The sequence below is a fragment of the Callorhinchus milii genome, unplaced genomic scaffold (genome assembly GCF_018977255.1).
Source record: "Callorhinchus milii isolate IMCB2004 unplaced genomic scaffold, IMCB_Cmil_1.0 Scaffold22, whole genome shotgun sequence".
NCBI classification, from domain to species: Eukaryota; Metazoa; Chordata; class Chondrichthyes; order Chimaeriformes; family Callorhinchidae; genus Callorhinchus; species Callorhinchus milii.
The window spans coordinates 7520788-7548786 of NW_024704763.1; the positions used below are offsets into that span (position 1 = coordinate 7520788).

General features: G+C 41.2%; 1 protein-coding gene across 1 annotated transcript; it reads left to right on the plus strand.

Annotated features, from left to right (window-relative positions):
* Positions 1–59: 59 nt before the first annotated feature.
* On the plus strand, positions 60–27999 carry LOC103189631 (dual oxidase 1). The gene is made up of 27 exons (XM_042343050.1): positions 60–116; positions 375–435; positions 534–630; positions 3224–3326; positions 3915–4087; positions 4611–4786; positions 5424–5542; positions 7322–7459; positions 9263–9376; positions 9714–9916; positions 10327–10512; positions 11098–11323; positions 11933–12026; positions 12952–13127; positions 15328–15394; positions 16748–16840; positions 17379–17551; positions 18455–18685; positions 19790–19889; positions 21025–21074; positions 21871–21998; positions 23079–23229; positions 23962–24194; positions 25011–25169; positions 25861–26016; positions 26541–26669; positions 27597–27999. The coding sequence occupies exons 2-27, from the start codon at positions 392–394 to the stop codon at positions 27717–27719; spliced, it is 3642 nt and encodes a 1213-aa protein (XP_042198984.1). The 5' UTR covers positions 60–116; positions 375–391; the 3' UTR covers positions 27720–27999.

The following is a 27999-nucleotide window of genomic DNA, read 5'->3' on the forward strand; positions in this document are numbered from 1 at the left end:
CCATTTGGTTCCGATACCACAATTACCTGGCTGATCAGTTTCAAACTCGGAATCCCAGTTGGTCAGACGAAGATGTATTCCAGAATGCCAGGAAGTGGGTGATTGGGACCTTCCAGGTAACTCGAGTGAGCTGTGGTGTGGTTCATTCACAGGATTCCTGTTGATATTTTTAATGATCTCTTTTCGCAACAAAACTGTCCACTGGCAACCGTGGAAATGTCCACACCAAACAGGCCTATCACACACGTCGCTCCCCATAGCCAGATGTTCGGGTTCACTCCCCATAGCCAGATGTTGGGGAACTTGGGGAGACTGATTTTCTGATGTTGTTTACAACTAGTTTGCTGACGGTATTTTCTCCCTTTTCCTCTAAGCATATCTTATTTGACGAATGGCTGCCAGCCTTCCTTGGACAAAGTGTCCCAGAGTACACAGGTCAGTGTGGTTTGAAGACTGACGCACACCAATTGGCATATATAGTCAGACCCAGTCACTTCTCCAGAGATTAATGTGCGTTTCCACTTTCTTATTAGGTTACAAGAAACATGTGGATCCTGGCATTTCACCCGAGTTTCAGTCAGCAGCTATGAGATTCATCTCTTCCATGGTGCCTCCAGGCGTGTACATGAGGTGAGATCCTGCTGATTTTAAATGCATGCAATCTTTTACAGCATTTAAAGTTGATAAGAGACATAGGCAAGGTGATCGCTTCAAGCATTAGTTCTAATATTAAAAAGAATTTTGTGGCAAATTTGAATGAAAGCAGTAGAATAATCATCTTTGCCCTGCCTGTCTGTCTGTACATTTGATATTATACGAATATAATATATAATATATAATATATACAAGGCGAAACCTTGGGCAAGTTTCCTTACTCCACACAGAGCCTAATAATAATCCCTCCAAAACCAAAAACAATAATAAATTGGTCATTTTCAATCTACGACTGTTTGTGGGACGTCGCTGTGCGCAATTGGCTGCTGCGTTCGCCCGCAAATATACAGTCAATTCACTTTACAGTGTGTTCTGTGAAGCGCTTTGGGACGTCCTCCCGACGTGAAAAGCGCTATATCAAATGCAAGGATTATTATTATTATTATTATTATACAAACTATAAAATATATATATTGTGACAACATGTCAAACGAATGCCAGGATGGTGAATGGACCTTGGTCTTCTTTCGCCTCGCAAACTCTAATGTTCTTATTGCGACTTTCATAACAGGATGTCTCAAAGCACTTTGGAGAATATAATGTAAAGCACGGTGACTGTATATTTTGTAGGCTGCATAATTCCAGCCTGAGATTAATAATCATAAGTCAATACAATCTTAAAAAAGAACTGTTTTCTTTAACTTGTACCAACTTGAAAAAGGTTTACGTTTAACAATTTACATGGTTTTCGAATCATCTTTGTATTAACAATTAATTACAGTACCAGCCAAAGTAATTAAAGTCCCAGAGAATAACGAAAGTACCACGTTTGCCATATTTACTCGAAATTAAAGTGCCTCTGAATCTTACGATCAGGGAGATTTGAGAGTGGTTAAGGAGAAAATAGGAACTTTGTTTGTAATTCTAAGATTTTAATGATTCTGAGGAATATCCAGATTTCAGAGATACGTTTCATTTAGATTTAAGTAAATACAGTGAATAACGTAGAAAATCTTTTGTGAAATTAAAAGTATTTTATTTTAAGTATTAAAAGTATTCCTTACAAGCACCAATAATTGGTGAAATTGAACTCTGCAGGAACAAGAATTGCCAATTTCGAAACGTTACCAATGTTTATGGGTCAAGTTCTCCAGCACTTCGTGTGTGCAACAATTTCTGGAGCCGAGCGGTAAAACTATTCATAATAATAATAATACTAGTCCTCCTTACATTTGATATAGAGCCTTATCACGTCTTCGGGACGTCACAAAGCGCTTCAGAGAATATACTGTAAAGTGAATTTACTGTGTATTTTGTGGGTGAAACGCGGCAGCCAATTGCGCACAGCAACGTCCCACAGTCGTAGATTAATTGACCAATTTTTTTTGAAGATAATTACCCCCGGAAAAGCGATCTGTCAATCTACTAACAACCGGGTTCCTACTTATTGCTAGGTAAACTGAAGCGTGTGGAGCAAGGAAACTTGCCTAAGGTTTCGCACAGCTGGAAACCAAACTCAAGTCTTCTCGCTTGCGAGGTGAGTGCTCTAACCACTGAGCTACAGGACTCCTGTAGTTCCTCAAAGCTCATATCTCTAATACTGTGGAGTTCTGTAGCTCAGTGGTCAGAGCACTCACTTTGTAAGCGAGAGACCTGAGATCAATTCCAGGCAGGTCAGGCCGAAACCTTGGGCAAATTTCCTTACTCCACACAGAGCCTAATAATAATCCCTCCAAAACCAAAAACAATAATGAATTGGTCATTTTCAATCTACGACTGTTTGTGGGACATTGCTGTGTGCAATTGGCTGCCGCGTTCGCCCACAAATATACAGTCAATTCACTCTACAGTGTGTTCTGTGAAGCGCTTTGGGACGTCCTCCCGACGTGAAAAGCGCTATATCAAATGCAAGGATTATTATTTAAGGATTGTTGTTCTCCTCCCCTCATCTCTCCTGAAGGCATTTGATTCCTTTTTTCTCTTGCACTTAGGGGTATGGTTGCTTAGACATCAGTCACCCATTGGTACCCATTGGACATTATAGATATGTGAGCCTGGATGGTGAATGTTACAAGGCTGTTTGACTGTATTTTTGTTTCCATTGGGTATTATTACAAACATAGAGGCACCTTTACAACATGGTTAGCACAACCCGCAAATTAGACCCAATCTATATCTAATGAGTGTTTTATTTAGATACTGATTAAAGCATGTGGCTGGGGAAAGAGTTGTATATCGTGACGTTTACAATGTAATGTTAGTGACAATATTAAATTTTATTCCATTTATTGATAAGCACGTAGTGACGACATCTGCTAAACTTAAACAAATTGGATCAGATTAGCTCGAAAAACACATTGCCCGACATGATAAATGTTGCCATAACCCCTGTAATGGTTTTCCCTTGCTTGTTGATAGAAATTTCACAGACATTTCTGTGGATAAGTGAATTCTCGGACGTTTGGGTAAACATGGTGATGGGTTTCTGAGTGTGTGTGAGAAACATCTAGCCAACCCAAAACAAAACACTTGCTCGTTTAAAAAAAATTGTGTTTTTTCTTACTTCCAGAACCCAAATTTAAAGCTTCCACAAGATGTAGATGATCTGATGCTGGGGATGGCTTCTCAAATAGCAGAGCGAGAGGACAATATTGTGGTGGAAGATCTAAGAGGTAAAAATATCTTTACAAATTTTTGCACTCGTCTCAGTCAGAAGGTTGTGGGTTCAAGCCCCACGTCAGGACTTTGGGCTCATCTATTTCTAAATTATTATTGAAGTACAAGTGTCGTATTTATTTATTCCAGTAATTTCATCCTTCCATTTGATATAGCGCCTTATCACGATGTTGAGACCTATCAAAGCGTTTCACAGAATGAAGTGTAAAGTGTAGTGACTGTGTATTTTGTGGGCACAACGCAGCACCCAATTGGCCACAGCAGTGTCCCACAATCAGTTGTGGATTGAGTCACGTAAATATTTCTTAAGGAATTATTAACCCCACGGAAAGCAATTCGCCAATCAATCAACTAATAAGTAGGTTCCTACTAACTGCTAGTAAACAAGGGTGTGTGGAGTAAGGAAACTTGCCTGAGGTTTTTGCTCTGCCCAGAAATTGAACCGGGGTCCTCTCGCTTGCGAGGAGATCACTCTAACCATTATGCTACTGGACTCTCCAAATTTGACAGATTGATCCACACACAAATATATTTTATATATACATTATATACTCTGTTGCTCACCACGGACTGATGTGTTACAGATTACATGTATGGAAGCTTGAAATTTTCAAGGACAGACTTAATGGCTCTGGACATCCAACAGGGACGAGATAGTGGTCTTTCCAGTTACAACCAAGCACGTCAAGTATTTGATCTAGAGCCAAGGCAGAACTGGATGAGTATCAACCCTAATCTAACCGAAGACAACCCACAGGTCAGATGATATAACTGTTCTGTTGGTCTTGCAAAAATGTAAGAAATTCCTTTGCAGGTCCTGTTGACTCGTACTCGTTTTAGTATGAAATGTGGCATCACACACAAGATTGGTTGAGATGAAGAAGGCCCTTCAGCCCATCTGATCTCATCACTCCAGAACATCCATTCTATCTGTCCCCCAAATAACAGCAACAAGATGCTTTTTAAATGAGCCCCAGTGTCCTGGCCTCAACCACCCTTCCTGGTGATCCTATTCCAGTCGTTAATTGCCCTTTGGCCAAAGGAATCCCCCCTTAATTTGCATTACATTTTACTGACCTATTCAGCCTCTTCTATAAACCAAAATAATAATCCTCGCATTTGATGTAGAGCCTTATCACATCTTGAGACGTCTCAAAGCCCTTCACAGGATATATTGTAAAGCGGATCGACTGAAATGAAATCAAATGAAAGGCATTATTTTAGGGTAATTTTTAATGGCCCAGAAGTACCAACTGAATGATGTTCTCTTCTCTAACCAGCTCTATACTCAGTTGGCTGAACTGTATGACAATGACATTTCCAAACTGGAGATTCTCGTTGGAGGTCTATTAGAAAGTTTTGGCAATCCTGGGGAACTCTTTACTGCCATTATAAAGGATCAATTTGAACGGCTACGAGATGGAGACAGATTCTGGTTTGAAAATCACAAGAATGGGTGAGTTACTGTCATTAGCCTAGGATTTCCAGTTTCTAGAAATCAAACCAGCTATAATAATAATAATAATAATCCTTGCATTTGATATAGCGCTTTTCACGTCGGGAGGACGTCTCAAAGTGCTTCACAGAACACACTGTAAAGTGAATTGACTGTATATTTGTGGGCGAACGCGGCAGCCAATTGCGCACAGCAATGTCCCACAAACAGTCGTAGATTGAAAATGACCAATTTATTATTGTTTTTGGTTTTGGAGGGATTATTATTAGGCTCTGTGTGGAGTAAGGAAACTTGCCCAAGGTTTCGCTACTCACAAACAGCAGCAATTTACCTTAGGCAAGTTTCCTTACTCTACACACCTCTGTTTACCTAGCAGTGAGTAGGAATCTGGATGTTAGTTGATTGGTGGATTGCTTTCCGGGGGTTATAATCCCTTAAAAAAAAATGTGGTTACTCAATCCACAAAATACTGTCAATCCATTTTACAATGTATTATGTGAAGCGCTTTGAGACGTCTCTGATTGATTTCCTTTTCCATCATGTGTCCTTTAGCATCCATAAGCAATGTGTATTTTAATCTGGTGTACTCTATTATAGCTTTGACTGAACTATAATGTAATGCGGTACTTATTTTCAGGCTATTTACAGCAAGTGATCTTCAAACCATTCGGAATACCTCTTATTACGATGTTTTGTTGGCAACAACAAGTGCAGAAACAGGAGACATCCAGCGGAATGTGTTCTTGTGGAAAAATGGTAAGCAATGTGAGGCCGTGGGCACGAGGCCTTTCTGTGAAGTGTCTCATCGCAGTTGGAGAGAAAGGATATCAAAGACAATACAATTCCAGAGGGCAAGCAATTTTAGGGCAGATTCCAGGTAGCATTTCTTTACACATGAATCATAGAATTAAACAGCACAGAAGGAGGCCATTCGGCCCATCGTGTCTGTGCCGGCAGAAAGTTTATGAGTAACCTACATGGGGTGGGTTACTGGGATGGTTGTTGAGTCCAGTGCACTGGGACTCATTTAAGAAACCACTCGACTCCGTAACGAGAAGACGTAAAGTTTGTTGTTCTGGAAGGATGAGTGTCTGTGGAGTCCAGTAACGTATTGGTTAGAGCACTCGCCTCACAAGTGAGAGGACCTGGGTTCGATTCCCAGGCAGAGCGAAACATTGGGCAACTTTCCTTACTCAACACGCCTTTGTTTACCCTGCAGTAAGTAGGAACCTGGTTGTTAGTCTTTTGGCAGATCATTTTTCTGGGGGTTATGTAATCCCTTTAAACAAATTAATAATTTGGTTCCTCAATCTACAACTGTTTGTGGGATGCTGCTGTGCGCGATCGGCTGCTGGATTTTGGCCACAAAATACATGGTCAATTCACTTTACAATATACTTCTGTGAAGTGCTTTGAAACGTCTTGAAGACATGATAAGGGTGTATATCAAATGCAAAGATTATTATTTTAGAGCATCCAGAACTTGGCAAATTCTCAAATACAACCTTAATGTTAAAGCCTGTCGCAATACGTTTGTTTGAAGAAACTGGAGAAATACAACTTTAAAGTTAGGATTGAATTCACCAATTTGACAATTTCCGAATGGTCTAAAATGCTATTGAAACAATAAACCTGAACCCAGATGAAACTTATCCTGGGTCATTCTGACTTTAGTATTTGGCATAATAATAATAATAATAATAATAATAATAATAATAATAATAATAATCCTTGCATTTGATATAGCGCTTTTCATGTCGGGAGGACATCCCAAAGCGCTTCACAGAACACACTGTAAAGTGAATTGACTGTATATTTGTGGGCGAACACGGCAGCCAATTGCACACAGCAATGTCCCACAAATAAGAATGAACCAGACACTTTTGACTTTGAATATTGTGCCCACATATCTGTCTCTTAGCTCAATTCTTCTGCCTTGGGGAGATACCAAGCCTGGCCATTTGGTTTAGCAATTCTTGGCACCTGGTAACTCTGCGAGCCGAAGCCTGGGAATACTATTCCTAGTTGAACAAAGCAGTTGGAAGCTTGCCGGATCTCAATGGTATGCTCTGCAGGTTTAGCTGGTTAAACCAGCTAAAGTTTCAGTTTTACGCTGATTCTAGATCTGATTTCGAGGAAATATACAGCGCGTTTGTTTCCAATTGAGTTTTGAAATGCTTCACGTCCCCCGCCTCGCCCGCTCCACTACTGGCGGGCGGGGTTTCTGCCACTCCGGCCCCACCCTCTGGAACTCCATCCCTCCTCTTCGACCGTGCTTTCGAGCTCCCTGCTTCCTCCTTGCCCTCCACCCTCCCCCACCCCAACCCCCAGCTCGGGTCTGAAACTCTGTCTGTCCTCCTGACGTGAAAGACATGTCTTTTTGTTGTTGTTGTTGTTGAAGAACCCACCAAAATCCATTTGCGATAACATCACTGTTGCAAAAATGAATGACGAGAGTTACAAAGTGTCCGAAGTACCTCTTTACTGATCGCAATACAAAGTGGATTAATTGCATTGTCCTTTGTGTGTTTGTAGGTGGACCCTGTCCTCAGCCCAAGCAGCTGACCGAGAGCGACCTGGAGTCTTGCGTTCAGCTTACCACAATTAATTATTTTGAAGGCAGTTGTGCAGGTTTTGGAATCCTTATTGTGGCTCTTTGCTGTTTCCCTTTAGGTTTGTAATTCAATTATTCTGACCAAAAATAACCAATGGGGATATAAGAGTATTTGAATAAGCTCTTATAATAATAATAATCATAATAATCCTTGCATTTGATACAGCGCCTTATCACGTCTTCTAGACGTCTCAAAGCGCTTCACAGAACACACTGTAAAGTGAATTGACTCTATTTGTGGGCGAAACGTTGCAGCCAATTGCGCACAGCAGTGTCCCACAAACAGTCGTGGATTGAAATGACCAATTTATTATTGTTTTTTTCTTGAGGGATTATTATCAGGCGTGTGGAGTAAGGAAACTTGCCCAAGGTTTTGCCTGCCGGTCTCTCGCTTGTGAGGCGAGTGCTCTAACCACTGAGCAAAGGTCTCCAGTGAAACTCACAAAAGTCTTCTCTGTATGAATTGTATAATCATCCAAATCCCGTTCAAGAGTTTATGCTATTTTGACCTAACTCATACTTTGCATAAGTCATATTAAATGTATGTTCCCAACTGATAGATGATTTATGTGAGGTTTACTCAGTGAATTGTATACTACAACGTTGAGAAAGCGAGAACCAGAGAGACCACCATCAAGTAACCACAAGCATTCTGAAAGGAAGAGTCTAACCTCTCTTGTGATCGTGAGAAGTATTTTCTGGTTGGACAGTGCCAGAGGAATTCCAGACGCAAACTCACACAGTGATGAAACTCAAAATGTTCGATCTCGGATTCGAAACGTTTTGATTTGGTTTTGCCAACATTGTGGTCAGTTTGGTAAACAGCCAATCTATCATGCCACCCGTAACCTAAATTAACTGCCTGAATCCAGGATTCATCCTAACTGCTTAAACCTCTTTCAGTCAAATTCAGGTCATGTTGAAATCAGAAAAGAGCTTGTAGCCAGTTTGGGTCACCCAACCCTCTTTAGGAAGGTTGCCAACGTCATAGAAGTGGTGCAAAGATTGACACCAGGGATGGAGACTGGAGGAAAGGGACCTATTTCACTGGGGTGGAGGAGGGTGAGCGGGGACCTGATTGAGGTCTTTGAAATTATGAGGGGTTTGATTGATAGAGTTGATGGAGAGAAATTAGTTCCACTAGTTGATGATGGTGATGATAATAATAATAGTTAATAATAATAATCCCTGCATTTTTATCACATCTTCGAGACTTCTCAAAGTGCTTCACAGAATATACTGTAAAGTGAATTGACTACATTTTGTGGGTGAAACTGAGACAGTTACTAGAGGGCATTAATTCATGGAAATATACAGACTCAAAGAATTATACAGCACAGAAGGGGCTATTCGGCCCATTGTGTCATGTCCTTAAGATACTAAGTAGTTTTTCTTTAACATAGAGGCTTACTAGGATGTGGAATGATGGTCGAGGCAGGATCCATGTTATCTTTCAGAAATGAAGTAGATAGATATCTAAGCAGAATTAGGTATATACATAGAATTAGATATCTAATGACCCCCAAAGGGCTGTGGATGAGATTGATAGGTCAGTTAGGTAAAGGAATGAAGGGTTATGGAGAAAAGGTGGGTAAATGGAGCTGAGATACAGATCAGCCATGATCTAACAGAATGGCAGAACACTCTCAAGGCGTTGCATTAACCTGCAGGTTGCCTATTAATCTGCAGGTATGTGGAGAAAAGGTAAGTAAATGGGACTGAATGTTTGCTGTTTCAAAGAGCCAGCACAGACACAATAGGCTGAATAGGCCTTCGGTGCTGTAATTATTTGTGGTTCTGTGGAACTTGCTGTTAATCTCTTCTCTGGTGTTATTTAATAGAGTATCTGATTTCTTTTGCAGCGGCCCTTTTACTAGCTTTGGCTTTCTCTTGGCTGCACACCAAAGAAAAAGTTAAGTTACAAAAAAAAAGGCAAGTGGAAAGAAAGATGACAGATTCAGGAGCAAGCTTAGCAGGTACTTCTGATGACGTGGAATAGAATTGGAATTAATTGGAAAAAAAGGGTATTCTTTAATAAACGATCGAATAAGGAAGAATAATCATTCTGTCAATATAGCCTTAATGGATTATCAAAACGTCTCCAAATGCTCACAGGATTACCGTAAAGTGTAACGACTGGGTATTTGTAGACGAATGAGGCCAAATAATTTTATAATAATTATTCTGGCATTGAAGATTTTTTAACATAGAGGGTGGGTCATTAGACCCAGACGTAATAGTAGAAATAAATCTTTAAATAATCTGTTCTATGAAGTACTGTATCCCTAAATTACTTCCTTCCATTACCCTCAGTCTTTGAGTGGCAAGGACCTAAAGAGCTGAGAAGATGTGTCGCTGTTCATTTAGAACCCAACAAGTCCATCAAGGTTTTGGACAGCAAACTTGCTTTGATCCGCATCATTAACCTAAGTACCTACAGTGACATCCAGATCATCCAATCTAACAATAGTGATCAGAAGACTTTGGTTCTGAAGGTACCTAAAGAGTATGATCTGGTAAGCAAAGCGCTTTACATTGGGAGTTTAAAAATAATGCAGTTTAATATTCCGCAAAACCTTGAGAAATAGAGAGTTGTTAGGATGTGGATGCCTCCCGGGAACTTCAGTCCACATTAGCGTTCAAGAGGAACTGGATAGATATCTAAACAGTAATCATCTATAGAGATAGGGCGGGGAGATAGGTAAATTGGAACAAATGGTTTGCTCTTTCAAAGATCCAGGACAGACACTATTGACCTTCTTCTGTGCTGTAACTCTTTACGGTTCTACGTCAAGCTTGTAGGTTTTAGTTTAGAGAGTCTTCACGGCCATGTATTTATTGCAAACATCTTTTCAAATGTATACAAAAATCCCTTAAGCCTCAACCTCTAAACATATTTCATCTATTTCTGCCTTTTGCATGCAAGGTGTTGATTTTCGATGGAGTTGAGGACCGCAATGGTTTTGTGAGGGACTTGGAAACGTACCTAAACGAAAACAACATAAATATGCAGAATACTGACACAAAGGAACATGTCCTCTTGAAAAATGCTGTGACAAAGCGGCAACGCCTCAAGACTTTAGACACATTCTTCCGCCATGTGTTTGCACAGGTAACCTGAAGCAGACTTTGCGCTCATTTTCCATGAATTCACCAGCAATGGCAGCTCGCCAATGAAACTGGAATTATAATAATAAATAATAATCCTTTTATTTAACATATCTTATATATTTAACATATTTTATCACATGGTCAAAACATCTCAAAGCTCATCACAGATTCCCTGTGCAGCGTGTCTTTGTTTTTGCTACAGCGCCTTTCATGTTGGGAGGATGTCTCATCTCAAAGCACTTTACAGGATCTAATGTAAAGTGTTGGGAAGTGACTGTTTTTTTGTCGGCGAAGTCATTGACTTGGAGGAGAATGTGGAGGACGTGTTGCCAAGATACCACTCTTCTTGTTCTCCTGGGGGTGGGGGGGGGTCAGAAGGCTGAGACAGAGAGCCGGTCATAGGGCTGGGGGTGGAGGGGATGAGGGGTCACAGACGTGGGGGAAGTGGGGTTTACAGGGCTGATGGTGCTGTTGAAGGGAGGTCCATGAGATGCTGCAGTGTGTTCTGCAGAGAGTAAACAGTGCCTCGGTCAGAGACCGAGTGGATCTTGATTCAAGATAACTAAGATGTACGTGAACTCTCCAGATCCTGGATATCGATAAGTCAGACGCTGGGGATTTTGACAATGAAGCCTCGATCAGGGCAAAGGATTCTCTGGAGTGCGAGCTCACGCGCACAGAGTTTGCTGACGCACTGGGACTGAAGGAAGACTCCTCCTTTATGAATCAGATGTTTTCACTCGCAGACAAAGACGGAAATGGCTTTCTGTCCTTCCGTGAGGTCTTGGACATCTTTGTGATTCTGATGAAAGGTGAGTGTTTTAGAAGTTCTCGTTGGCATACGTAGGCTGGTTTTCAAGCACAGCCGGTTTCCCTTAATGCACCAAGTTTACATTCAATATGATGCCTTTCACCTTGGGTTAACGTCCCAAAGCGCTTAGCACTATAGTAGAGAGAGCGTGGAAGAACTTTTAAAACGTTTCAATCCACAGATTTTCAACCAGGTTTTTTTTCATCAAGAACTGAACCTCCACAACCAAACTCTTGGCAACAAAATGCTTTATTACTGAGAACGCCAAGACCATTTTGCCTTAAAATGAAAGATATTGAATCCTAAAATCTAAATCTAAGAGTTGTAGAAGCCGTAAATTGGAAGCCATTTTTTCCTCGGTTCTCGAAACAAAATTGCCTTCCAATGTAAGACTGAACATGAGAATTTTCCACAATTCTGTGAGATGTTATTAAACAGATTGGTCTCAACAACAAAAATTTGCATTTATACAATTTCTTTCACGTCGGGAGGACATTCCATCTCACAGGCTTTGACTAGGTAGAACTTCAGGCTCAGGAACTCCCAGGTTTGGTCTCTTGGAAGTGTTTTACCCGCTTTATGTACTGACCTTTTCATTTCCTTTGCTTAGGATCCCCCGAAGAAAAGTCCAAGTTAATGTTCAAGATGTATGACATTGACGGCAATGGGTTCATGTCAAAAGAAGAATTCTTGAAACTGCTGAGGTAAAACTGCTCACACATTACCATTGATCACACCACCATTCTGATAATAATAATAATCCTTGCACTTGATATAGTGCCTTTTCACGTCGTTGCGTCATCTCAAAGTGCTTCACAGGATACTTACTGTAAAGTGTATTGTGGGCGAAATATAGCGCCTTCCCACATTGTCGAGACATCTCGGAGAGCTTGACAGGATTTTACTGTCAAACACGGCAGCCAACTTGCACTCAGAAATGTCCCAAAACAGCCATGAATTGAATGACCAATTTTATTTGTGGGGTTTGCTGGTCAGGACACTAGGAGAAACATTATAAACGATGCCTAAAAATTGGAGGGTCTATCACAACCAGGTAATCTATCATTTCCAAATAAAAAGTTGTCTTTAAAACTGAGCTGAGCAATGCAGAGTATCACCCTGGAGAATGCAGGCTGTGTGCATGGAGAGGTGCGATTACGTATAGACGTAGTGGTTAGAGCGCTCGCCTCACAAGTGAGAGGACCTGGGTTCAATTCCTGGATGCAGCAAAACCTTAGGCAAGTTTCCTTACTCCACACACATCTGTTTACCTAGCAGCAAGTAGGAACCCAGTTGTTAATCGATTGGTGGATCGCTTTCTGGGGGTAATAACCCCATTTAAATAAATAAATAATTTGGTCACTTCAATCCACGACTGTTTGTGGGACGCTGCTGTGCGCAATTGGCTGCTGCGTTTCGCCCACAAAATATACAGTCAATTCATTTTACAGTATATTCTGTGAAGCGCTTTGAGACGTCTCAACAATGGGATAAGGCGCTACATCAAATGCAAGGATTATTATTATCTTCTGACCCTGACTGACACTGGGGCTCAATGGGGCCTACACTGAGTGTAGGGCACATACCGTCCACACTTCAGCACGTACCGTTTGTGTATTTTTGTTGCAGGTCCTTTATTGAGATCTCTAATAACTGCTTATCAAAGGAACAGACAGAAGAGGTCATGGAATCGATGTTCAATGATGCAGGATTTGCAGATAAGGAAGAGCTAACGTGGGTTGATTTCCATTACCTCTTCCGAGATCATTACAAAGAACTGGAGTTAGCTCAGCTCAACGTGAAAGGTGAACGACGTTGTGTCATATATTTCTCTGACCAGTCATAGCTATTTAAACCCTACCCTTCTGAATGGCATACCCTTGAAGGGTTTCTCGTCCGTTTGTACGAATAGTGAATGAATGCAGAAGTAAAACAGGAGCAAAAAACAGAGCTTCAGTTGGACTGAAACGTTGTGCTTGTGATATAATTATAATAATAATCCTTGCATTTGATATAGCGCTTTTCACATCAGGAGGACGTCCCAAAGCGCTTCACAGAACACACTGTAAAGTGAATTGACTGTATATTTGTGGGCGAACGCGGCAGCCAATTGCGCACAGCAATGTCCCACGAACAGTCGTAGATTGAAAATGACCAATTTAATTATTGTTTTTGGTTTTTGGAGGGATTATTAAATAACCATACAAAAGCACCTAATTTGAATTTCTGAATACCCATACCAGCTAACGTAGGTGTGATTGCCAATATTTAGTGCTAAATTATAAGATTAGCCTGGTAGAGGCTAATCTTGAATTGTTCTATTTTCATCAGGTGGGCCTTTGACAAGATAATAATAGAACATGATCTAGTTGTTTGCCTTCTGAGACACCCAATTTGATACAATGTCATAAAGATGTTTTTGGAACAAATAAGAAGTTTGTCAATTGGAGAGGGAATGTATTAAAAGTCTTTAAATATGGTAAACATTTATTTTTTTCCAGAATATCTTTCCCCTCCAAAATTATACTTCATTGAGGCAACAAATGACTCGGTTCATATGAAATGGTTCCCTGTAGATGGTGCAGAGTACTATATGGTGATAGTGAAAGAAGATACCATTGTGACTCCAAAACCATTTAAACCTATTGCAATATCAGTTGAAACAAATATAGAAGTCAATAGGCACCTCAGCTACATATAGCCAGACATAACGATACAGCAATTAAAGCACTTAATTCATGCTGGAAGCCAATTAAGTAAACGTACAAGTTTCCTTGACCCCCGCGGCTTTGCTGACTGAGTAACACAATCTTTCGGTCCTCCTCCACACTTATTTCATTCACGATTAATAACATGAGGCTCAGGTCCTTTCTCGCTTGCTTTGTGGTTATTTCCACACGTCTTCCTCCTGTGCTAAATATTCTGTGCTCACAACTACAGCAACTTAGGTGCTGCTTCCCTTATATTTAGCAAATCACGAGGTCAATCTAAACAATTTCCCCTTTTTTTAAAATTTGTCAGCCTTGTGCTCTGACACGGCAGAAACCCATCACAGTGCTTAAGAGTGTCCACACCAACTGGGAATTCCACATATTTACACATTGGAAGTTTCCCTGTTTCTGGAATGGAATGCGTGCTCTCTCTCTCTCTCTCTCACTCGCACCCTGCACCCTTCTTACCTAATTCCGGAGAGTATTAAGCACAGGTTGGCAAGAAACGAGGCTTGGAAACCCCAAGAATGTTCGTTGGGATAACTGCTGCAGATTAACCAGTTAAAACCTCATAGTTTAAGATTGAGAGCACTGTCTGGTTAAGATGTTCATTAGTCATTACAGTATAATTTCCAAGTTAAAGGCTATTTTTATCAATTGGTAGAAAATCACTCCCGTTGCTGAGTTTGCTTGCAAATGTTGTTCTAAAAAAGGCTCCATTTAGCTTCGGTTTGAGTTGGCGAGAGTTGGCTTTAGTTTAACTGAGGCCACTTACTGAATCTTTGCTGGAAAAGGAATCTCACTCACAAAATACATGGGGGAAAAATCCCACCCGGATCTAGATCTAAATTCGCTGCTCTATTTATGTAGCATTTCACAGAATTTGGCAAATTGTTGAATCCAGTCTTAAAATCTGAAGTTGGCTTCCTGTAGTACTTGAAAGAATTTACAGAAAAACAGCTTCAAAATTGAGGCGGTGTTTAAGAATTTGCCAAATCCTGAACACTAAGATGCTGCATAAATTGAGTAAATCTGGACTCTATTGGATTTTCTACCACATTAATTGGCCAAAAAGTCATTTCTTTTACCACGGTTACTACCAGTTTTAAAGCGTGAATAATATTTGTGTCGCCTGTGAAACACATAGTTTGAGAGTGCTTTCTATGAATAAGGCACCAATGCATTTATTAATTGTTATTTGATAGAAGTGTACTTGGGCTGCAGTCTGATAATTGAATAAATTTGCCAACGTCTCTTTTGTGGCCTTTGTTACCCCTTGAATGATTTACTCCAGGTGTCGAACAAAATAAGCGTAACAGACCCGAGCGAGTTTCATTCATCAAGAAGAAAACACAAACCGAGTGAGTAACAATGAAAAGCCTCTAAAATTATCTGCTGCTGCATTGCAGTTTGCATATGCAATTTTGCTGCAGTTTCGAAAGAATTGATGGCTGTTCCGATCGCGCTCGTTACCACTTAATTACTTTAAAACAAGACTTTCAGCAGTTCGGTTCAGTCAGTTGATTAACAACCTGTGCGTCAGTCAGATACCTGGCTTAAGTGAGGCTTCTCCAGTCACGGCTGACATTAGATGATTAAGTATCACTCTCTGGAACTCTTTATATCCTTCCACCTTGCACCCTCCCTGTACAATATAATAATCCTTGCATTTGATACCTTCGAAATATCTCCAGGCGCTTCACAGAATGTAATGTAATTGACTCTATATTTTGTATAAATATTTTTGTATAAATTGACTGTAGAAATGACTCCATTCTCATAACCTTCCTCTTCAACTGCACTATCAGTCATGTCCCTCCTATCCCCTTTATGTTTCACCCAGCTTGGGTTTGGAATTGTTAAAATTATTATATAACCTAATATGTAGAATAAGAACCTCACAGAGGTGGATACTATTTTAAATGGAATTGAAAAAGTAAACGCAGGATCATTACTTTGGGGTGTTGTATCACGATAGTAGAACAAAGTTTAGAATTGTGAAGATCAATTTCAGGAGAGACACCAGGAAGTTTTTCTTTATGTAGAGCGTAATTCACAATTGGAACAGGTTACCAGGAATAGTAGAAGAGGCCAGAAAACCTAGACACATTTAAAAAGTAACTTGAGGCAGTGTTGAGATGGTGGTAGGGTTAGGGTGTTCTGGAGGCGTGAGATTGGATGGGCCAAAAGGCCTTCTTCATCCAAATCAACCTTTTGGGTTATCAACCCAGACCATTGAAGCAAACAGCATGGATACATTTAAGAGATAAATTAAGATTACATTTCTGACAAGTGTACAAAGGAACAAATTGTGAGAAAGTAAGCTTGGGATCAGCCAAATGTGAGTTGTATTTTTATTGGGTCAAATGGCAATTTCCTGTATCAAAAACTTCCAACGTAACATTCTGATGCCTTTGGCAGTCGATCTAAATGTATTGTAGTTGAGAGTATTTTATAGAGGTGTTTTACATGGTTGTATCAATTCATATTGTTTCTCTACTGAGGGATACACACATTTAAAATGACTAGAAGTATGTTATAGGAGGTTGTGGTTTAGCAAAGCAAATCATTGTTTCCCCAGTACTTTGAACATGTGTCAGCTAAAGTTGAGCTGGGCTTCCTCAGTCTTTAACTGATGGAATAGATTGAACCATAGGAACCAGGTAATTCAAACTCTTCCCCCAGACTGACGTATTCTGCCTCTTGACCTGCAGGATGAAGAACGATGCCGAAAACCAACCAGAACCCAGTTCATCTACAAGCGTGGAAAGTTTGGGTCCAGATATCCGAAAGCGTTTTGGCAAGAAGTACGATGTCAGATAAGATGTTGTGTCTGATGAGTTGGCCCCATGTTTCCCCACAACAATCGATGAGATGTGACAGGCGCTAATTAAATGTAAATTGTATTGTTCCTGACCCATCTACAGTGGCACCTTGAAAAACAGATTGACCACAAATGGTTGTTCTGAATACAACAGCAATAACAAACAACACTAGCTTTAATATAGCAGCTTTCAGGTAGGTAACGTCTCGGAATGCTTCACAGTGACGAACGGAGCAGGGGAGCGGTGATGACATAGGCATGGTTGAAGAGGTAGGCTTCAAGGTGGCATTTAAAGACAGAAGGGTTGAGGTGCAGGGACAGAGGCACAGACTGTTGCAGCGACTTAAGGCCTGGCTACCGATGGAGTGGTGAAATCACTATTATCAGCAGAAGTTGTTTCAAATGAACACACATAAAGCAACGTTAGGTCCAACTTGTGTCGGAACTCAAAAAGCATTTGCTGGATATGTTGAATACACACAGGAGCTGGGTCAGTCTCACCCTCTCAACCTATCTTTCAGACACTCGTCAAAGACGGTCTTCGCAGAAGCGATACGTCAAAAATATAACAGGAACAAAATTCACCAGAAGATTGAAGAATGGAAACGGTTCATTCAAAACTACGAACGGCAGATCTTTTGCACAATCATCTTCTTTGGCATCACTGCTGGCGTATTTATTGAACGAGCCTATGGTAAGTGGAGTATTTTACCACAGAGATTTGTACTGTCACAGAGAACTCCGAGAGCGATAGAGACACCTGCTCTGGTGTAGAAAAAATAACTGCATTTAGACAGAATGTTTGGCAGGTTACTCACCTCTGTGTTCATAACCTGGATAATTGAATACACATTGGATCCATTTAATGAAATGTTTATTAGCGATGAATGAAGGTTTATTGGATCAAAAGATGGTTTGGGTTGAAGAAGGTTCTTTGACTGTATGATTTCAACCTTTCAGAATCCCTGCGTCAAATCATTTCTTAAATGAGTCCAACATTCTGGCCTCGATCACCCTTCACTAATTACCCTCTGGGTAAAGAAGTACTTTCCGGTGTCTGTCCTGAAATTTCCTTTTACAGCCTTGAACCTGTGTCCTTTTGTTCTGCCCGTAACAAGCTAATAATTCACCATGTGACATGTGAAGCTGCACAGATACATAATGAATGTAGGTTGCCATGTATACGTGGTGGAACTATTGGTCAGATTTTAAGTATGACAATGAGTTTCCATGTGTGTCAGACACCCGGCTGATCAAAAAACTATTGCTCTATTCCTGACAGCGACATATTAGCAACAACATCAGTATGTTGCGTCAAGTATTTTTCCTCTGTTTACCCAGCAGTAAGTAGGAACACCATTGTTAGTCAATTGGTGGATCGCTTTCCGGGGTAATAATTCCTTTTTTAAAAAAAAACTAATAATAATTTGGTCGCTCAATTCACGACTGTTTGTGGGACACTGCTGTGCGAATTGGTTGCCGCATTTTGTCCACAAAATACATAGTCACTACACTTTACAGTATATCCTGTGAAGCTGTAATCAAATGCAGGGATTATTATTATTAAAACAAATTGCATTCATCGTTTTACCCGCAGTTTACGCAATTTTAAGGGAACATTCGGGAGTTCCAGAGACTACAAGACCCGGCATCATCATTGCCCGTGGATCAGCAGCTGCCGCCTCGTTCTTGTATTCCTACATCCTGCTCACCATGTGCCGTAACCTCATCACATTCCTGCGTGAGACGTTCCTCAATCAGTACATTCCCTTTGATTCTGCCGTGGATTTCCATCGCTTGATTGCGAACGTTGCCATAGTATTTTCAGGTAAAACTGGGAGGCTGAGCTGGGGGGGCAGGGAGCTGGGGGGGCAGGGAGCTGGGGGGCAGGGAGCTGGGGGGCAGGGAGCTGGGGGGGCAGGGAGCTGGGGGGGCAGGGAGCTGGGGGGGACAGGGAGCTGGGGGGCAGGGAACTTGGGGAAAAGTGGGGGTGGGGAAAGGTGGGGCTGGGAGGAGGGGGGTAAGGTGCTGGATCAATTAAAAGTTTTGATTGGCAAGGATATCAAGGGATATGGAGCAAAGGCAGTTAATTGAAGTTGAGATACAGATCAGCCATGACCTGATAGAATGGCCGAACAGGCTCGAGGCGCTGAATGGCCTACTCCTGTTCCTACTTTCCTAAGAGTCGTCAAAAAGAAAGGTCTTAAGTCAGCTTAGCAGTGGGGAGGGAGGAATGAGGCAGGAGGGAATCTGGGATTGAGTACCAAAGAACTGGGCAGAATGACTGATAGTTTTGAATTAGGGCTGATGGAATCAGAGACAGAAAATGACAAAAATTAACAGAAATTGAAGATTAGAATGATCATTGGGAGACGAGTAAAAAACTTGTGTATAAGGTAAAGTGTTATGAAAGCAAACACGGCAGCTAATCAGTGTTAGCAATGTCCTGGAGACTACTTCAGCAGCATTATGGAGTGCTATAGCTCTGGTTAGAGCACTCGCCTCGCAAGCGAGAGGACCTGGGTTTGATTCCCGGTCAGGGCGAAACGTTGTGTAAGTTTCCTTCTCCACACACCTCTGTTTACCGAGCAGTAAATGTGAACCCGGTTGTTAGTCGATTGACGGATCAATTTTCCGGGGATAGTAATCCGTTCAATAAAAATAATTTGGTCACTCAATCCACGACTGTTTGTGGGACGCTGCTGTGGGCAATTGGCTGCCGCATTTCACCCACAAAATACAGAGTCAATTCACTTTACAGTATAACTGTGAAGCGCTTTGAGACGCCTCGAAGATGTGATAAGGCGCTATGTCAAATGCAAGGATTATTATAAAGAGGGTGTAAATCTTTTACTATTTAAAGTCATTGATTGTGAATTAGAATTTCGGGACTTGACACTGACTAAAGGGTTTTCTTGTTCTTGCTTTGCAGTGCTACACAGTGCAGGTCACTTTGTCAACATCTACACCTTTTCTGTCAATCCACTCAACGTTCTTGCCTGTTTATTCCCTGAGATACTCCATGACGATGGGCAAGTTCACCGTTTACTTTGCAAGATCTTTCTTTGTTTTTTAAAAAAAGGGTGTTCGTTGGCAATTTCCCGCCAATAATATGCGAGGAAGCACCACTTTCTGAATAATCATTGAATAATTCAGAATTTTGGAACCATGGTTGGCCCAGTGTGCTTTGGAATATCTTCCTGACGTGAAAGGCACTGTGCAAATGTAACTTGTATTGTACAAGTGAATCAGTTACCAAGGCTGATTTGGTTCTAAAGTAGAATGAAACTTTGAAAGGTTTGAGTTTCTTTCTTGTTGCTGATATCTCAGCCTGGCTCAGTCCGCAACAGTCTTGCTCAGAAGGTTGTGGGTACAATAATAATAATCCTTGTATTTCAAGCCCCACATAAGAACTATGTGCTCATAGTCTAGGATGGCAGAGCAGGGGAAGTGCTAGATTGTCAGCGGTGTGGTCATTTGATGAGATGTTAACCGAGGTTCTGTCTGCCTGTTCAGGCAAATGTTAAAGTTCCCGTGTCACTATTTCACAAAACAAAGGGAATGTCTCTCAGTGTCCTGGCCAATAATCCTCCAGACAAAATTGTCATTCCCTTCCCAGATGTTTGAGGATTATCTGATACAGCATCAGGAGCACGTCTCAAAGAGTTTCACAGGATTCATTGTAAAGTGTAGTGAGTACTTTTAGACGAATGCAACAGCAAACCTGCAAACAGCAAAGGTCCCACAAACAGCCAATTCTGAATGGGCAATTTTTTGGGAGAATTATTGGCCAGGAGAAACTCCCTTCTCTTATTATGTCAGTCTGCTTATGTGAAATCCCATTATAAACGCCCATCAAAGAGGGTAAAAATTTGATTGAGCATCACAAGGTGTTTATAGTACACTTAACAAGAATAGCCAAAGCCTGGGTGTATTCACAGGAATTTCACTACATAGCAACAGGCTTTGTATGGAGGGTAATTAACAACTGGAAGTTTGCCAGGAGGTGTGCTTGAAGCTAGAACACTGGTTATTATTATTACTTAAGAGATTGCTCAATGCTGTAGGGATGTATTCTGGATGTGATCAAATGGGACATGAGACTTTTTCAGTGAAACTTCTCTTGTGATCCCTCAGCTATCATAACTTATCTCTTTTTCCCTGTAGGTCTGAACTTCCTTTGACGTATTACTGGTGGTTCTTCCAGAATATTACAGGTATGCAAATTGTTGTGATTACTAATATCAATAATAATAATAATCCTTCCATAAGGTTATAGCGCCTTACCATGTCTTTGAGACATCTCAAAGCGCAAAGTGAATTGACTATATTTTTGGGGTGAAACGTGGCAGCCAATTGTGTGCAGCAGCGTCCCACAGACACTTGTGGATTGGGTGATACCCCCATCACCCCATTCCTTGCCAGGCTCCTTTGGCTCCCTGTCGCAGATCAAATTAATTTCAAGATTCTTACACTCAACTAAAATCACTTGATACCCTAGCACTGGGTATACCTCTCCGACCTGCTCACACCTCATCCCTATACTCGTCCTCTTCAATCAGCATGCTCGGGACTTCTGTATGTCCCCTGAACCCTCCAGTTCCTGATCGACAGCCTGCCTTCAGCCACTACGGCCTGAACTGCTGGAACTCCCTGCCTCAAATTCTCTGCTGTGTCCCCCCTTTAACTGTCTTCGAATCACACCTGAAGACTTTTTAGCAGTGTCTATGCTAACCTTTTCTTTGCACTCGGCTCAGTGTCAAAATCCGCCATTGTTCTTGTTCCAAGCTGCTACCCCATGTTCAGGCGCTATGTCTTCGACCCTGCCTTCGGCCTCCCTCCGCCATTCCCTTACCCACACCCCCACCACCCGCTTGGACGTCCTCCCAAACGTGAAACGCGCTATACAAATGTAATTTTGTATTGTATATAAACAAAGGTTCCAAGCAAGTATTATTGATGAATGACACAAAATACAGTCTTTAATAGGTTATTTCATGTCTTGTTTTCCAGGGATGACTGGCGTTCTCCTCCTTTTCATCTTCGCTATTCTGCATGTCTTTGCCATGCACCACTTCCGTTCTGTTAGCTTTTGGGCGTTCTGGGTATCCCACCATCTCTATATAGCGATATACATCTTGGTAGGAACACAATCTTGCAATCTTTAGTCATAAAGGGTGAAAATTCCACCTCGTCTGCAATAGTCACAACATTTCATAATCAACTCCTGTCAAGTGCTTTGGGATGTCCTCCCTCCGTGAAACCGCTGTATCAAATGCAAGTTATTTTATTCATTAAGTGCTTTTAAGAACTACAGAAAACCACCTTCAAAGCTAAGACTAAATTTAACAACTTGCCAAATCTGGGGTAATTCTGAAATGCCACATTAAGTAGAGTACATTTTAGACCCAGTTATAAATTTACCTCAATGGTTTGGGTTTGAAGGAAATCTGGGGATTGCAGTTACTCGGTCTTTGCCAATAGTCTGACTGAAGGAAACCAGGATAATCTTTCAGACAAAGCTGATTTATTTCCCTTTCTCTCCCCTCTTCATTTCAGAGTGCTTAAAAGGGATTTATATTAAGGTGGAGTGACTGTATTTGTAGGTGAACAATGCAGCCAATTTGCACACAGCAATGTCCCACCAACATCTATGAAGTGAATGATCAAGTTTACTTGGGGGATTGTTGGCAGGACATGATGTGAAGCTGATTTTTTCAGGGAACTGGATACCACAATGTACCATTGACTGAATCACCTTCCCCTCTGTTCAGTGTCCAGTACCACCTTTGTAAATGACAACAACAAATTAGACTTACACAGCGCCTTTCACGTCAGGAGGACATCCCAAGATGCTGCACATTCAAGGATTTGCACTGGGAGTAGGAGGGTGACCAAAAGCACAGTTGAAAAGGAAGGGAGCGAGGTGCAGGGACTGGGATGGAGTTCCAAAGGTAGGGGCAGAGAGGCTGAAGGTCTGACCACTAATTGTGGGGCGGGCCGGGCGGGGATATAGAGCAGGCCAGAGTTCGGCAAACGGAGGGAGTGGACTACCCGGTACAGGGTTAGCAGGTCACAGAGGTAGGGAGGAGAAGGCTATGGAGGGTTTTGAATGCGCTTCAATATGTCAGTGAGCCTAAGGATGTTGCATGTTGTTGATATGCATGAGTGGGTGTAAGTAATGCCGATCAACTTCTGACAAAGATGTCTTATCAATATAGATCATTTTGCACGGTAGTGCATTTATCCAGCCACTGAGATTCCACCTGTACTTTATAGTCCCCACCTTGATCTTTGTTGGAGACAAAATGATCAGCTTCGGCAGAAAAAAAATCAAGATTGCAGTCCTGAATGCGGAACTGCTGCCCTCAGGTAAGATCAGAGTTTCCAAAGGCGTGGCTTCACCTTTTGCAGTGTAGTGTAACATTTCACAACCCACCCACTCCTTTTTTGCTCAGTAACAATAATCCCTCAACCATCCTTCCTGGTCAACCTGTTCCAGCTGTTGATTACCATCACCTCATGTGATGAGGTCTTAAAAGCTTTAATGAAAGCTCAGGAAAAAAATAGAATGGAAACATTTCAAATAAATAGTGTTAACAATAGTTAAACTAAAAAGGGAGAACAAATTGAAACAAGGGCGCTGTATAAATGAAATAAATGAAATCAGCCCCGAGGCTCTGGAACTCTTTCCCCCAGTGCCTTCGCCGCTTCCTCCCTTTCCTCCTTCAAGGTCGGTCTCAAGACCTTCCTCGTTGACCGTGCCTTCAGCTCCCCTCTCGACTCTCTACCCCCTCCTCGCTCCCTCCCTTCCCTCCCCTCACCATTTCCCCCCTGCTCGGGTCCTGACCCAACTGTCCAGCGCCTTGGGATGTCCTCCCGACGTGAAAGGTGCTCTATAAATGGAATCTTGTTGTTGTTCTATTTAAAAATGTTATTTCCTGATATTTGAGAGCTTTATCACCCCGTATATTACTGGATTTTGAAGCATGGGGTTTTACTCTAAAGGTTGACTATCAAATACAATCACACTTTAGACACCCCAAAAAAAAACACAAATACAAGAAAAACCCAACAAACTAACCTTTATCGTTCCTTTCTTAGGAGTTATTCATCTGGAATTCAAACGCCCCCAAGACTTTACCTACAAATCTGGTCAGTGGGTCCGTATTGCGTCCCTCAACCTGGGATCAAATGAATACCACCCCTTTACCCTGACTTCAGCACCTCATGAAGAGACCCTCAGCCTTCATATCCGAGCTGTCGGACCCTGGACAATCCGCTTACGAGAAACATATTCTCCAGAAAACGTATTATTACATGGTGGTTACCCGAAGGTGAAGAGACTTGATTTTATCATTTAATAATATAACGGTCCTTGTATTTCATATCGCACCTTTCACATTGGCAGGACATCGCAAAGTGTTTCTCGGGACACACTGTAAAGTGTAGTGACTAATTTATAGGCAAATTAATACATTAACTCATAATAATAGCTGGATTTTTTCATTTATAGAAGTCTTAACAAACCAATGAAGGGCAACTTTAATTTTTTATATAAAGCGCTGAATTAAGTGAAGTGAAAATGGAAACTTTCCACCTGCTGTATTGTGTATTGATTCCCTTTTCTACCCAAACTGTGTTGGGAGGTGGTGTTTTGGAAGCCCAACTCCCTCCTTACTTGGAATTTACACACACAATTTTGTGCAGCTGTTCCTAAATGGCAATCAAGACCCTCGGCTACTTTTGGATGCTGTGGTTGATCAAAAAGCATCAGTGTATTTAAGAGGAAGGTGTAGTTAGAATTGTTATGCATCCATGAGGGAGAAGGGAATAGAGAGGTATGGAGAATGGATTAGGATGGGCGGAGGCTTGTGTAGAGCATAAAATATATCACAGGCTGGTTGGGCCATGCCCTTGGATTTTCATTTGCTTCTGACACAGAAATCCAAGAACAATGATATTGGTTGAAACTAACAAAGACCGCAGATCAGTTGGAAACGCCAAGTATCTAGCAGTAAAATGCCACCTAGTTTGCTGATAAGTTTTTATGTCTGAAGTGTCAATTTCAAAGGGGAATGCTGCTAGATTCTACGAAAAAAATTGTATAAGCTGTATAAAAAAAATTTATGAACTGACAATCTCTCCCTCAGCTCTTCCTGGACGGGCCCTTTGGTGAGGGACACCAGGAATGGAATCAATTTGAAGTGTCCATTTTGGTGGGAGGAGGGATAGGTGTGACACCTTTTGCATCCATTTTGAAAGACCTCGTCTTCAAGTCAACCATCAACAGCAAAGTGTTCTGCAAAAAGGTAAGTCTATATCGGCAAGTATGATCCCGGCTGTTTAGATTATAATAATCCTTGTATTTCATACAGCGCCTTTCACATCAGGAGCACATCTTAAAACGCTTTACAGGATTTTGATTGTATTTTGCAGGTGAAATTATTAGTTGTTCAGAATTGGCCAGTAAAAAAATTGAGACAAAATACAACATGCTTGTGAAATAGGACTCGACAGTGCTGTCTTTATTGCTTAGATTAACTGTTACGAGACTGAAGCCTATCAAACCTTTTTCCAGCCTTGATCAGACTCTCTGAAAACATGTTACATTCAGTATCACGATAATAGTGTTTCTGCTTGGATTCTTGGCACCAGTGGTAAATAAATATCTGGTTTGTGAGTCTTGCATACATATTGGTTTAGTGCACTTGATTGGTGTAATTATGCAAATCCCTGCAACTTTGAAAAATGGATGTGTGCCAGTAACCCAATTTCCCTTTTGGTGGAATATGAAGGAAGTACGTCAATTTTTTAATGGCAGTAGAAACTATTTTATAATACAAATCTTTACATCTGTACAGTAATCGTGTGCGCGTAGGCTTAGGAAGGGCAATTTCTTTTTGATGTTGACATTTTAATACTGAGCAAATATCAATTGCGCATCTGATCAGCATGGTGCCAGGGCGGTAAAGAGTGACATGTTAAACTATTCAACGGCAGATCTACTTTATCTGGGTGACTCGGACTCAGAAGCAGTTTGAGTGGATGGAGAACATCATTCGTGAAGTTGAAGATATTGATCAAACAGACCTGGTCTCTGTTCACATTTACATCACCCAGTTAGCAGAGAAATTTGACTTGCGGACTACCATGCTGGTAAGCAAACAACTTTTGTCAATTTTACCCATCTGACACACAAAGCGGAACCTTTCCGTGCTCACAGAAAAGTTTGTTACACTTGAACAAAGAATTTCTCTTTCACAATTGCCCTCCGGCCTGCTCCATGTCCCCCACCATCGGCGGTCAGGCATTTTAGCCTTTCTTCCCCCACCCTTTGGCACTACATCCCACAGTCCTTCAGCCTCATCTCCTTCTCCTTCAGGGCCCGTCTCAAGAACCTTCAGTCACACCCCCCACCCTCCATCCCTTCTGATCCCAAAACCCAGCTCAGGTACAAATCCCTGACTGTCCAGCACTTTGTGCTGTCCTCCCGACATGAAAGGAGTTGTGTAGACATAATTTGTTGTTGTGGTTGTGTGTCGTTTCCACTCTCTACCCTGGGAGAATGGGACCATTAATATTATCTTGCTGGTGGCCTGTGTGTGCTCAGTGTGAAACAAACCTAGACTTGAACGTATTGTGTTGGGATACCTAATCTGAAGCAATGTTTCTCGCTTCAGTACATCTGTGAACGGCACTTTCAGAAAGTATCGAACCACAGTTTGTTTACAGGACTTCAGTCAATCACACACTTCGGACGCCCACAATTTGTGCCTTTCTTTAAGTCTCTCGAGGAAGTGCACCCAGAGGTGAGAACAATATCACATAAATTTTTACAATTGTATTACAGGCTGCTAACCAGAGCAATCTAACCAGTTTTTAAATGCCAATTATGTTTCACTTGGACAACAATGCTATCTCATGATCTGAATTGGACATTGTGACATACAAGTAACAAAATATTATGTACTTCACAAATGCAAAATATATTTTTAAAAAAAGAATACAAGTTTCAGATATTCCAGATGATTGGTGATTGAGCCTCATAAAAACAGGAAGGTCATAGATTCACTGATTTTGCTAAAGTAGTTACTCTCTTGGGCACCAAGCTCAAGGATATACTAGGCTTGAAGGATGTCCTAGAGCAATTCACCACATTAATGCTATAATGCATCGGTGGAATGAGTTTAGAAAATTTAAAAGTTGATCCGATTGAAGTGTTTAAAATGAATGGAATTGACAAGCTAGTGCACACTGCCCTCTGATAGAGGGATCCAAAACAAGGGGATGTTATCTTGAAAGAAAATTTTTTCACACAGTTAGTTAGGGTTGTGAGGATGTAAAACAGTGGCCCATAGAGGCAGAACCATTTGGGATGTTTAAAATGGAGCTAGGTATATACTTTGGAAGGAAGTTTATTAAGGAGTGTGAAGAAAAGGCAGCAAAATGGGATTAAAAGATCTAATAATTTAGTGCAGTCTCAATAGTTACGAGGCCTATCTATACATTTTGTACCTACAGTGAAAAGTTAGTTGTAGAAGAGGAAAAGGTTAACTACAATTACGATTGGGTATCCAGATCGAATGTTGGAAACCTAATAACTAATCAGAAATAAAAACTGAGATCTGTAACAAGGGAAGTAAATCAGCTCCTGTTAATTTGTCAATTTGTTGAGGGACATTTAGCACAGTACATCTGAAATGGTGACTGATGTGAAATTATAATCTCCTCTGCAGGTTGCAAAGTTTGGAGTGTTTAGCTGTGGACCCCCAGGAATGACCAAGAATGTTGAAAAAGCCTGTAAGCAAATGAATAAACAGCACCTGATCCAATTCTGTCATCACTACGAGAACTTCTAAGCTCCCACCAAACTGTCCCCTCCCAATTCTACTTCTGAACCCCACAAACGCAATTTTAAAGCTTTCTCAAATACATATTCTGCAACTTTGAGAATTTATTTTCTATCACCTAATGGAACATAAATGTGATTTTTCTTTGCTTTTGCTGGGAGCGGTCAATACAGATGCAGGTGCCGCATTGTGGATATGATTATTCAACAACATTTTATTTGCTTCAGATTATGTGATGGTTAGAACTGCTAATGTATTCTGATTTTTTTAAATAAATCTATGAACTACA